This window comes from Mya arenaria, chromosome 1 (genome assembly GCF_026914265.1).
Source record: "Mya arenaria isolate MELC-2E11 chromosome 1, ASM2691426v1".
NCBI lineage: Eukaryota > Metazoa > Mollusca > Bivalvia > Myida > Myidae > Mya > Mya arenaria.
Window position 1 is genome coordinate 21569142 of NC_069122.1, and position 14149 is coordinate 21583290.

The 14149-nt window shown below is 37.5% G+C and overlaps 1 protein-coding gene across 1 annotated transcript; it reads left to right on the forward strand.

Annotated features, from left to right (window-relative positions):
• The first annotated feature begins 3737 nt into the window (after positions 1 to 3737).
• LOC128237802 (uncharacterized) lies at positions 3738 to 13924 on the forward strand. Its single transcript, XM_052953391.1, has 10 exons — positions 3738 to 3895; positions 5045 to 5332; positions 7890 to 7985; positions 8929 to 9171; positions 9430 to 9522; positions 10339 to 10587; positions 10838 to 10933; positions 12124 to 12375; positions 12955 to 13053; positions 13818 to 13924. The coding sequence occupies exons 1-10, from the start codon at positions 3823 to 3825 to the stop codon at positions 13841 to 13843; spliced, it is 1515 nt and encodes a 504-aa protein (XP_052809351.1). The 5' UTR covers positions 3738 to 3822; the 3' UTR covers positions 13844 to 13924.
• Positions 13925 to 14149: the final 225 nt, after the last annotated feature.

Consider the following 14149-nt stretch of genomic DNA (forward strand, 5'->3'; position numbering starts at 1 on the left):
CCTCTCCCCACAGGCAGCATCAGACGCCATTCCCGGTCTGACGGGTAACCGCAGACCTCACTCCGAAATTTTACAGTATGCCATCGATCCCTCATCGACCCCTACCTCGCCGATCCCACCTCGACCCAACCCCGGATACCAGCAGCCTTGCCCCGGAATTAAAGACAGCAGATCCACCACATAACTACATGTAACCACCAAATATTGACCCCACTTCTGACATACAGGTAGCCCACGAACCCTCCTTCCATACTTTAAAGGTAGCCGTCGACCCCTCCCCGGAATTACAGATAGCTTCCGACCCTATCCGGACTTATAGGTAGCCACCGACCCTACACCGACCCCTACCCGGAATTACTGGTCGACATCGACCCCATCTTCAACTAACAGGTAGCCGTTGACCCTCTTCAGGAATTACAAGAAGTTGCCGATCCCACTTAAGGGTAGAGTATATTTTGCTATAAAATGTTTTTATACGTGGCAGTGCATTGTTTGTGAAACCAAAGGTTTCATATACAAAATGCATAATTGCAATTGCGTATTACTCCGTACTGTTTTAAATGAATATTCCAAGTGCCTGATACTCCATTGCTTTTATTAATTGAATTTCAGAATAAAAATCTAAAGGTATTTGCAAAGGCACGCATGAGCATGCATACACTATATTTAGAGCATAACCTACATTTACAGCCAATTAAATTGCAGTTAGAATACAACCTACATTTTCAGCCAATGAAATTGCAGAAAGGCAAGCATTAAAAACTAGGCATAGTCATTAATAATTTTAACATACGCGGGTGTTGACTGCCACTCATCCGATACGCAGTCCATGCGTCAGACTTCGCGTAGTCAATGTGTCAGCCAAGAAGGTAGTATTCTAGGACAGTTATATGACTTGAAATAACACTTTAATGATTAAGAAGGGCTCGTTCGCTTCGCTTACTCTTAATCATTAAAAGTTTACTTCATGTCATCTAAATATTACTTTAGATGTTTATGTTAAAATGTTTACAATTACATAACTGTACTTACAAAACGTAGCAGGCCGAAAGCTTTTCAACGATTTACGCACTATGAATTGCTTCGGAAGCTTCATCGGCTGCCGACTAGATTGTTAAAGTCTTCATCCCAGGAATGCCTGTGCCCTCCTCGTGACGACCATGCGCCAACGGATAAAAGAAGATGTACTTTTAACGCAATCGGCTTTTAACTTTGTATCTTGTTAGCACAGTCAATCATTTACATGTCATTCAAAGGCCACGTCATAAAAAAAACATTAAATAGGACGAGTCATTAACATCGAACCGTGACTTATAAACCTTAGAAGTAAATTTTATAGGTGTTAGCTTTGGAAACATTCTGCCGATTGTTCAGAACTTTTTAAAGTTAACAATGTTGTTAACTTAATCGTTGATTACTTTCAAATGGGAATTTTTATAGGTTCATTAGTCGGCGCCCTTCTTCGGCGCCCAGAAGGGCGCCGACTATATTTGATATTACTTTAGAAATATTCCAACTTAGGGACTAGTTCATAAATTGCAGAACAATGCTTTCAATAGTTTCCACGTTGCATGATAAAATATGAAGTTTAGTTTGTTTAAAAAAACTTTACACTTTAATTGATAATGAAACCTTAAATCATAATAGCCCTGCTTATCATTTTGAATTTTTTTATTTTAAATACCAACTCAATCATAACAACTCGGCCATCTCCGAGATAGATACAGGCCGAGGTGTTCCGATTGATACCAAATAGATGAAGGTTACACGGTACTATTAAAATATCCTTTATGTTTGTAAACCTCCAACATTGTAATCTCCCTTGGTGACAGCAAAAATGCCGAGTTTTGAAAAATTAACCTTGAGCTTAATTGTTGGTTTTGAAAATGTCATTCGAAAGAATGAACTCCAGATAATTCCCCTTTGATATATATTATTTTTATCCCCGTTCTATATACTCATATGAGTGAAATGTGTTACAAAAACTTATACAAAATATAAAGCAAGGAATTCACATAACATGCCGGTACAAATAAAAGGTGAATTTCATGCTATTGAAATCTATGTATGAGACCATTGACTCTATTTCATCCGAAGAAACGTATGTATATTTTTGTTATAATTAAGTTTTAACCGGAGGATTAGCTTGGGGAAAAAACAACAGAAAATCTATAATTCCGGGCTTAAACTATTGTTAACCATAATGTCCTTCGAGCATATGTACACCCAACATAAAACAAAATATTATCATTGAAATAATAACCATTTTTGGTTATCTGCTTGCACCTTTTTCTTCTAATTTCATTGCGCCGACTTGATGCTATGCATCAACTTTTTTCTTGTTATTATATGTTAAAGAAGTACAATGGAAACAGTTGATTCAAATCTTATTTGAAATACCGCACATCACACGTATATCCTTGACACTTCCAGCGCAGTATATATTTGATAGGTAACAACGATTAATGTTCTGAACAATGCCTTATTATTTATCAAATATTACTTAATCGCGTTTAATGAAACGTTTTTGACAAGAACGTTCAAGTTAGCAACCATATTTAGCCTAAACGTCAAGAGCACACGAGGAAATTCATTAGCATTCAGGAAAATCGTGTGCTATGCACAGTCTGAATTTGTTGCAGAGTATATGAATAAGCCTTAAATAGGCACGCAACTTCGATTAAAAAGTCATTGCAAACAGGGCCACAAAAATATCTAGTTTTTGTGTTGTTTCTCGGCTGACTCACAAAATGCCATTGACCCGATAGTTTTTTTTCCCCTCAGCAAGGGCGTCATATTGTTTGGGCCTTTTCAATACGGAATTAATGGGTAAGCAAGTTAAATACATAAAAATCTAACACACAAAAACCTACTTTCAGTACACCTTAAAGTAACTTGCTCATGCATGGTTTGTAAAATGCACTTTTGTTTTAATTACGCAAATGTTTATTTTTGTTGTTGATATTAAATACCGTCTTTGAAAATCACAATTTGCATGAGCGTTTATAAAGCGATTACGGATGTGGTGTTGCGTGATTAGTTGACTGACATTATCACGTGATGCTATCAATGTATTCTTAACAGGTCAACATATCTACCGTTTTTGTTAAAGTCCCGGTGGCCGAGTGGACTAGCCAGCTGTTAACTATATCCCCTTGACTTTACCGGCGTGGGTTCGAACCCCACTATAATCTAAATACTTTTCTATGCTGTAACTGTTTATTTTTCGGCAATTTCGATATCATAGAGTAAAATAATGATAGAATAAGTGTTTTCACCGGGAAAACTAATTGTTGGTCCAAAAACATGAGCGAGTCACTTTAAATATGGGTAGGGAAACCGCCAAACTAGCTATTTATCAATCGTGGCACAATGATAAAACAATAAATAAAAGGTTAAACTGACAGGTTTACATCAATTTTGATGTATAACAATTGTCCGTCTGACAGCTACGTCGTTTTATCGTCTGCTCCGCAACGTGACAAAGCCGGACAATTGGAATAGCGCATTTTTCTGAAGGGGGGCAGGTTTGAGATTATAAAAATATGGTTAACGTTTAACCGAAGTTTTGTAATTTTTTTATTCCATTTCATGAATGAAACATTTAATATTATATCTGTACGTTTTGTGTGATTTGTGCGAATTCTTTTTTTATGAAATTCACTAAAATCAAACTTATAAGTAAGTGATCTACTTATTTTAGAATGGACCCGTCTCTATAGAAACCAGATTGAACGACGATCCTTCCTGTACAGTATAAAGAATAAGACCGTGTCTAGAGTCTGTTAAAACGCTTTTTCTTTAACCGAAAACAAAATAAAAATGTGGATTCAACGATTTGTGCTTTGTTTCATATGGACCGTTTTTGGAATATCTAAACTGACAAATGCTTTGGGTAAGTACTCATATATATATTATATGTAAGTAGAACTGTAGCATTAAAGTCACCCTGTCGGCCACGAACAAAGGTTTTATTAACATTAAAAAAAACATAACATGTGCATATTCCAGTTAAACAGAATTATTGGACGATGATCGAGTACAGTCGAAAATCGATCGCTTGCTTCGAAAGTCAGCGAAAATCGATTATCAATTTCGAAAATCAATCATAGCTAACAAATAAAAACACATATTTTCTTTCATAAGAATCTATGCAGGGACATTTCAAACAGGAATTTGAAAATTTTAATAAACCATAAAATTGTCATAAAAATCGAGATTTTGAGGCCAGTACTGGTGAGCTGAATGTGAAAAATCATATTTATAATTTACAGAAATGTTTTGTACAACATCTGCCATTCAAATATTAATAAGTTTTGATTATAACATTGATGTTTGGTCGAAACAGCAACTCTCATTATTTCAAATAATCGATTATTTGTTTTGCCCGATTTTCAATCTCTAATCCACAGGGTATCGCTACTTATTTATAAGGATATATTTGTTTGAAAAAAATACACACGCACGCATACATTAAAACACACATCGACAGCAACAACAGCGAAACAACAACAACAGCAACGACGTCTTCGAGAACAACAACAACAATAATAATAACATTAACACTTACATCAACACACTTATTTTATTGAAATAACTGAATTTAATTGTATTTCGGGAATCTTTTGAGGATTGGGTCCTGTGACCTCTGTGATCAGCGCCTCTTGCTCCGCGACTTTCTACACATCCATTCTGCCTTTCCGAAACCGTCTAATGGCTGAGATGACTAGAACAATAGACCATGTACATTTAATCACAATGAAAAATAAATGTTGTTCAAGTTTAGAGAACATATTATAGTGGTTTGATGCAACCATCCAGGTAGGACGGCTTCTAGCAGCAATGTCCGGCTTGACAAATACACAATTTCAGGATCAGCTAGTAGATATACGGAGTTACAAAATATCGTGTATGTACTTACACTCACACCTTAGACATCTGAAGTTTGAGCTTTTTCTGCTATAAAGTATAAACAGTTCTTGCTGCTAAAAACAATCCAGCCTGTTCACCGCAAAAATCATATTTTTTTTCTCTTCATTTTCAGTAAAACTGGATGCCTCCTTGAAAACCAGTATCAAAGGGAACACAACCGAGGCGTTGTTTTACTGCCGCGCCAACAAGGGCCAGCTGTATTACCTTAACCACGTACTCACGTGGAGTAAGGTCTCACGTGACGGTCGCGAGCGGTATCTTTCAATCAACTGGGACTTGGTACAACACGGGGGAAACATGGGCTACGCGATCCGATCACAGTTCGAGCACGGTGATATCTTTAACACGGCCATCAAGGACCTGATACAACAACCGGTCGTCTTTGTTCTTGGAAAAGACAGTAGGTTTACAAGTTTGCGACAATCGGAAATCACTTGATTTCATTATTTTTGGTAACCACAGTGGTTGTTATACTTCCACAGTGGTCGTTATACTTACACAGTGGTCGTTATACTACTTACACAGTGGTCGTTATACTTACACAGTGGTTGTTATACTTACACAATGGTCGTTATACTTACACAGTGGTCGTTATACTTACACAATGGTCGTTATACGTACACAGTGGTCGTTATACTTACACAGTGGTCGTTATACGTACACAGTGGTCGTTATACTACTTACACAGTGGTCGTTATACGTACACAGTGGTCGTTATACTACTTACACAGTGGTCGTTATACTTACACAGTGGTCGTTATACTACTTACACAGTGGTCGTTATACTTACACAGTGGTCGTTATACTTACACAGTGGTCGTTATACTACTTACACAGTGGTCGTTATACTTACACAGTGGTCGTTATACTACTTACACAGTGGTCGTTATACTTACACAGTGGTCGTTATACTTACACAGTGGTCGTTATACTACTTACACAGTGGTCGTTATACTTACACAGTGGTCGTTATACTACTTACACAGTGGTCGTTATACTTACACAGTGGTCGTTATACTACTTACACAGTGGTCGTTATACTTACACAGTGGTCGTTATACTACTTACACAGTGGTCGTTATACTTACACAGTGGTCGTTATACTACTTACACAGTGGTCGTTATACTTACACAGTGGTCGTTATACTACTTACACAGTGGTCGTTATACTTACACAGTGATCGTTATACTTACACAGTGGTCGTTATACTTACACAGTGATCGTTATACTTACACAGTGGTCGTTATACGTACACAGTGGTCGTTATACTACTTACACAGTGGTCGTTATACTTACACAGTGATCGTTATTCTTACACAGTGGTCGTTATACTTCCACAGTGGTCGTTATACTTACACAGTGGTCGTTATACTTACACAGTGATCGTTATACTACTTACACAGTGGTCGTTATACTTACACAGTGATCGTTATACTTACACAGTGGTTGTTCGAGTTCTGGTTATTGAACTATTCGTCCATAATAGTTCTTCTCTTATTTATGAAATCGATAATACCGGTGAAAATCGTATTCATTTGTCTCTGGGTTTTATTTATTTCTTAATTATATAGAATGGTAGATCCCCAATTGTTTCAAAGTTTTTGTCACATCTTCGAAGATTTTGTTCAAACATGTAAGAAGCACATAAGTCTATATAAACAACCCCTCCAGAGTCTTCGATGGTTTTTGTTTTGGCAACTCTATGTTAGGGGCTTCTAACAGGGCAAAACTCAGTATGAAAGACCGAAACATAAATGTTTAAAAAAAATAATTTAAGATTTAGTTTAGAGGTTCGATATTAAACAAGCATGATACATATATCCGTTACAACATGTTTATGTGTCATAAGTAGTTAAGCAAGTTTTATGGATTAAGATTTTATCAGATTTTCCATCAAAACGCATTTACATTTTTTCGGAAATGTCTTTATAAAAAGATACTATGTTCTTTTGTCAAAATAGTCAGGACTACCAGATTAACAATGTCTTGCGGCTGTGTGGTGTTAGCAGGTATTAAGAGAAAGTTATCTTTAAAAAAAATGCAAATGAACCAAAATCTGATAAAAATCTGCATTTGTAAAACTTGCTCAACTCCTTATTACCCCAAAAAATATTGCAACTGAAGTTTGTTCTACTCCTGAAAATCAGGGGCGCTAGATTTTTGAAATATTTCGTTTCTTATTTGTGAAGAGTCGTTACTTTAATATTTCTGAAGACGACTCTTCAGGATTAAGTAAATTGCTATAACTGCGCATGCGCATATAGCCACGCGCAATTTTACTGTAAACGTTGATTTAAATGACGTTACAATAACTTGCATTGATTGACAGGTCTTTTCGACAGGCGAACGTCTTAATTTTAAGTTGATGCAATTTGGGAGGGGCTAATACTTAGTCGGTTAGAATTTATTAAGTAATTTCTTCGTGAATAAGAAACCAGGGTCGCTCCGTTTCCTTAGGCGACTTATTCACGATGAAATTACTTAAAACATTCTAACCTATACTAAGAGTTCCCTTAACGCGCTTAATTGTGATAAGTAATGCTCAAGTCAATTGTAACTACGCCCCCCCCCCCCCGTTCCGGGGGTATACCGGGGATAGCGAGGGAAGTAGGCCGTGTTTTACTTACCAGGTGGCCGCCCAGTGCCGAGTGACTGCGGTGGTTTTGTAGAAAATAGCGGGGAATGTGTCTAACCTAGGATGCCCCTGGGGTGCGGGGGCTTCTGGCGGGGATTTCACCAGCAGTGTGTTCCCGCAGAGAATTTTACCGGGGGGTGGCTGGACCGAAAGTCAAAGTTCCCGGACCTGGGTGCGAGTTACAATGCAAAGGTTGTGCCCGACGATCGCGGTGAAGTTCCGCTTGCATGACTTTGACTGCAATTTGATCGCACACTATGCACGTGTAATGAGTGCGGCTTAAGTTATTCAATCATTAACTGTGCTCTTTTTCCTTTATAGAACTGGTGTCCGAGGACCACGGGGAATACATATGTCGCGTGCACGACTTTGACCGAAACTTGGTCGCGGAGGGATCCGTACCTGTCACGGTTTACGGTTAGTATATAGCGGTTTATGTAGGCGTTTAAAACGTTGTGGAAGGATCCAAACCCCCCTGTCGCTTTAATAAGTCATACCTTGTGTTTAGCGACATGTATAAAACTAGTTTGTAGTGCGTTTAAATTTATCAACTACCTTAAAGGGACCAGACACGATAATTATGATACAATTGCTAGAAAAATATAATTGTCAAAAACTTACATCAAACTGACATCGTTTTGTAAAACGCAGTGAATCTTACTTACTGATGTATCATGGCACAACGTTTATGACACATGCATATTTCGCAGTTTTTTGCGCATTTTTCAAATTCGAAATTTACTGGGGTTGTCTACCACGTAAATCCCAGTCTATAAGTTTAAAAATAGCGTCGGTATATGTATCTGTACTCATAAGCATATATGAAACTATTATGCGCTATTTTTAAACAGGGAAACACAGTTGAGACAACAACATGATTGTAGCGTTTATCACTTTAATCATGTAACATAATGTATGATCGGCCTCCTACTAGCTCGCTTATTTAGAGGAAATATTTTTACCACCTGCTGTCTGGTCCCTTTAATGTTAAACGTTTATCAAAGTCAGTATATTAGGCCTATGCTCTCAATCTAAAGGGACGTACTTAACTGCCCATTAATACGTGCATGCACCGATGAGGACGGATTTTCATCAACATGACTCTTAATAAAATAAGAAGGCGTAAATCATGATCTGTTATACGCTGGACGAGCATGTTGATAACATTACACTACTCATTTGGCCGACGTTTCCTTTAAAGTTGTATTCGACCAAAACAATGCAGCCGGCAAAGATAAAAATACACATGGACGTACACGCACGCACGCACGCACGCACGCACGCATACACGCACCTACATACACTCTGTAGTCAATCCTTTCTGCACATTTGCAATAGATGTTCATTTGTTAAATTTCAGAAAATGGTATTGCACTATGGCCGTACAGAATTGTTGCGTCGACCGGAAAAGACGTCGGAATAAGCTGCAAACACAACACAACAGCCACGGGTGGCGGTCTTGTGGTCTTACGACACGTAAAGAGCGACGGAAGTTCCACCACTGTGGTAAAAGACGGAAAATTGGTCGAAACGTCTGATAAATATGGGTTTACCACGCAAACGAACAACACATCATTGGAACACAACGTGCTCACAATTAGAAGTATGAATACTCATTTCACAAGTTTAATAAAAAAAACATTTAATGTCCGAAAATTCTTAAAGCTTGATAACAATACGTATCAAAAGGGAAAATGTGCATTTCGCGTATTTTTTTTCCAAAAAAGAAATCTCGTGGTGATACAAGCATAAAAACAACATAAAATATAAAGAAGTAAAGATTATAAACAACAATATAACCTAACAATGACCTATTGCCAATTTAAGACGCTTAGATAAAGTTGATCTTTTTAATTTGCAGATCTGACGTCTGAAGATGAAGGCAACTTAGTTTGCGAGTTGACGTCGGCCGGCATCGTTACAGCGACCACACAGGCACCTATTTCCGTTGACGGTAAATGATTTACTACAGGACGTGTCTTGTTAGGTTTAAGTATGTTGTAACCGCCGGAAGGTGAAGGTCACCTAGTTTGTGATATGACCTCGGCCACATTGCAGCTACCACACTGACATACATGTTCATCCAACACAGATAAGTATATCCTAATATTTGGCCATGCTGGAAATCATGTTGCCCACGAGCAAAGAAAAAAGTACTTGTATGGAGCTACCTTTTTTCACTACGCATAAAAGAGTAGAAAAAATGCGAAAAAAACATTTTAACTATATTTTGTTGAACTAACGTTGGAGAAAATGCATCTCCGACCCTCGCGTAGCAGTGTTCTGCTCGGAAAACCTCGTTTCCACCAAAAAAATACTTACGTTCGGGTTGCGATGAACCTATTTACTCCCTCGGTCATGGAAAACAATTATCTTCCTTTCTGTAAGCTTCTAATTCTAACGGATGGCGTTGATGTAGAATGATAAAACCGCCGACAGAAGACGGCCACCTAGATTTTGTGTTGACGTTGGTTGGCAATCGCCATAAATTGTATCTTACGGCATAACGCGACGGGTAAGGTTGATGGCCTGCTATCTACTGACATGCGGTACGTTCCAGGTACTATATTTAATGTATAGTGTTTATGAGAGATATCAACATGCGGAATAACTGGTCAACTAAATGGCGGTTCCCTACAATTTTTAACTAGTTTTTATTTTCGTAGTTAATACGTCACCAACGACTAACTTTTTTACCAAGAAAATAATAATGTTCATTATCATTGTAAAGCATTTCAGCTAGTCTGTGACGTCGCACATCTAATTTCAGCCATCAAACTGAAAGTGACGCCACTATTCTTCCTAGAAGTACCACACGACGCTGAGGCGCAATTTATGTGTGAGTGTGACGTCGGATTTGAGAAGTATTGCCTGGGCAACGACCTTCGCTGGTCGCATAGTGACCAGAAAACCGGAAACGTGACTGAAGTTGTCACAGGTGGCAATTCCCTTGGTGATCCCACTCATTATGAGATCATTTCCGGCGCAGGAGGGTCGTCCAAAAATCTCACAATTCACGGTAATATTCCTAACTTTTTCTAAAATTGTACCAATCGTGATGATTTGGCTTGCTTTCCGAAATCAGTCAGTGTATGAATAAGTATATTTTTATGTAAAACATAGACATTAAACCATGGCTACAAGTTTACGTGTCCTCTGCTGACTGGAAATTAATTATGATTTAATTTGGTTACTTATTAAGAATTATTTTGAATCGTAAACTATTTAAAGTACATTAATAAGGCTACCATGTAACGAACGAATTGCAGGGGTAAAAGTGGGCGATTCTGACTACATTTGTTCACTGCACGACCAGATGAGCGGGAAGTTACTCGCACAGGCCTTCGTACCCGTCAGTGTCATACGTGAGTATTTCGCCGATTGTTTTTACAACTACATGCCCACGCCGTTGGTTTAGATATTCTCTGCCGAGCTAAAACCACTTGCCATTGGCATTGGTCTTTAAAGGTTAAAACATAACGTTACTTTTTTTTATATATCGTTAACGGCCAACGCGTTCTAAAAATCATGTAACGCTCTCAACATTGAGGCTTAAGCAGTGAGATGACTAGCCATTTGGAACTCCTCGGCCGTTTTCCATCGAAACAACCTCGGGTGTACGTCGGTTCATCATAGTTCGTAAATTTTTAATAATAGTATTAATGAATTTGCATTGTTTGAACGCGCATGTGTATATCTAAGTTTAAATTGATTGGCAGTGTATTATTGCATAAATAATTAAGACTCCCAAGAGTAAAGACAAGTTTAACTGCTAAATTGAAATAACTGCGCGGTCTACTTGCAGCGTAGTTAAATGTAAAGAAGTCTGACAGTGTAATCTGTCCATATACATCCGAGGTTGTTTTTGAAGGAAAATGGCCGAGGTGTTCCGACTTAACTTCCAGGCTATCGAGTCGCATAACATTAAGGACGCGTTAAGCTGATACTTGCGTATTTATGTTAGGGAAAATAGACCTCTTTTAATAAAATCATATTCTAAAAGTATGGTCGGTTATTTTCAAGAAAAATATGCCTGGATTTAATTCCATAAAAACTAACACAATGTTTGTGTCTTTATAAAAGCGCAAACATCACATACACAAAAAACTGGAAGTAAAAACATTTGTATCTCAAATGTCCTTCATATGAAGAGTTAAAAAAACACCTATAAAAGATATGAAGTCTGAAGTACATGTAAATGCTAAAATAAGAATAAAACTGTTATGGGATTGAATCTTACTCTGGCACCAATGGCATAAAAATGTTGACCATTAAAATGAGGATCACAACCTTTTAGAAACACGTTTGTATTTTTGGAAGATACGACCCGATAGATTTTGAAAAGCTCCTCCTCATTATTAGATTACGTTGTAGTCTAAAAATGTTGGGGTTTTTTCTCCACACATGTCATTGCCATTTCGATCACACTATCGTAACGCTGTTTATATAAAGCCTTAAACATTTGGCTAACAACGCCTAAGTGATGAAAACTAATTTTAAAACCATGTTCCATATCATCTAACATACGTTAGCGTTCTACTGTTTGCTTTTACAGCGGTAACGCTACGTACCATGGCAATGACAGAAAAGGACGTCGACGGGGAAAACGCCAAACTCCTGTGTGCTCTGAGCGGCACAATGTGGGACTCGCACTATTTCGATACTCACTCACTCGTGTGGAGAATAAAGGCGAAAAATGTTGTCACTGATGTCGCTACTAACGGAGTACTAGATCCCAGTGTAGACAAACAGCGTTACAATTTGCATCTGGATCAGATCAATAAGTATTCCATTATTACAATCAAAGGTGAGTAAAACTATACATATGCATGGCAAAAATATCTTTACTTTTACAAATAATAATAAAAAAACACAAAGTGCATGTGTTTTTCCTGTTATTTAACACTGGCCCGAGTGTTCAGAACTCTGTTCAAGTTAACAACGTGATTGACGAAATCGCTCTTAACTGTTAAACGTAAAGCTTTTTGATGATGTGCTTATATATAAAAACAAAAATCCATATTTACATGTACAGTTAAAATACTTATCTATAATCTTGTTAGAAATAGTTAAGATCACAAGTGTATCCGCTATACCTACAGAGCAATACAGATTTGAAAGTTAATAACGATGTCGCTAATAACAAAGTTCCGAACAATGGGCCCAACGTTATTTATGCATATAATTATATTAATGCATGCACATAAAATAATAAAGTTTTTCGAGCATATGCCAAAGTTACCTGTTTTATTGGACACAATCCATAATCGGACATGACAGAGATGATGTAGAAAAATTATGCCGAATATTGGGCAGAAAATGTGATTTCTAGTGAAAACAATCATTTGACCTAGTGACCTACTTTTTCTGGTCTTATTTCTTGCAGGTATTACGGAGGCTGACCACGGTGAATACACATGTGAACTAATGAATACTAACTCCAAGGACAAATTGGGTCACAAGACCATCCGCATGTTTGGCAAAGGTATGGACACACTTGAAAATAAGTAAATTTGTATTCAACAAGAGCTACACGGAGGCCCTATACAGCTCACCCGAGTACCATAGCTCTTACTACAACATTTTTCATACCTTTCGTATCAGACTTTCAACACATTCGAACTTGACGTGTTTTTTTGTGTTTTTTGCTGTTGTTAATTAATCTGAGAGAAACATTCTAACCAAGTTCTTTTCAAGATTTGGTATATTATAATTTATATGGCCTTAAAACATGTCAATAGTGTACACACTTGATCTACATTTTGACCCGACGCTACCTATAATCGAACTTGACCTAGATTCCATGGGGACTCATTCTAACCTACAAGTAAGGGTTAGCTCAAAACTTGGAAATCACAACAGATGATATCGACATTTGCTTTCTCTATATTGGATGATCATACGTTATAACTTGCATGTGCATAAATTCATAGGCGGCAGTATCGACCAAGGAGGATGATGTTTTGGGAAATAACCCCAATATGCCACCATGATCAAAATCATTGGATCCATGAACTGCTTGATAAATATGGGAGAAACAGCTTGATTTGTCAAAAACGTTTCAAAAATCAAAACACCGTTTTCAAAAAATAGTTTGTGCATTCAAGCCCTCCCTCCCCCTCTCGGTATAATTATATTCCATAATGAGTTTCACCATACTATCCGACTGACACTGCTTCCTATGCATTGACTTTAGTTCAAGAACAACGCCTACAGTATGTCACCATAATGTGCTGTTTTATTTTTCAGCTGACACATCGAGATTTGGAACATAATGCGGGTCTTCCAGTCAGTTCTTACACATAGCACTTTTTAATGTCTCTTTCCATACATTGTAATAAACTGGATATTTTCTACATGTATTGCTTTCTTGTATACATCATGACATAGTAACAGGACTGGAAACAATATCTAAAGTTATAAACAAGAGCGCCAATTAATTCCTTTAATCAAAGGCCAATAACTCTCAAGAGACTAAAGCAATATGGCTGGTTACCGAACTTGTTTGATATATCATGCACATGTACACATTCTGACCATATCGGTGATGAATGGACAAGACCTATTTTATGTAATTTTTA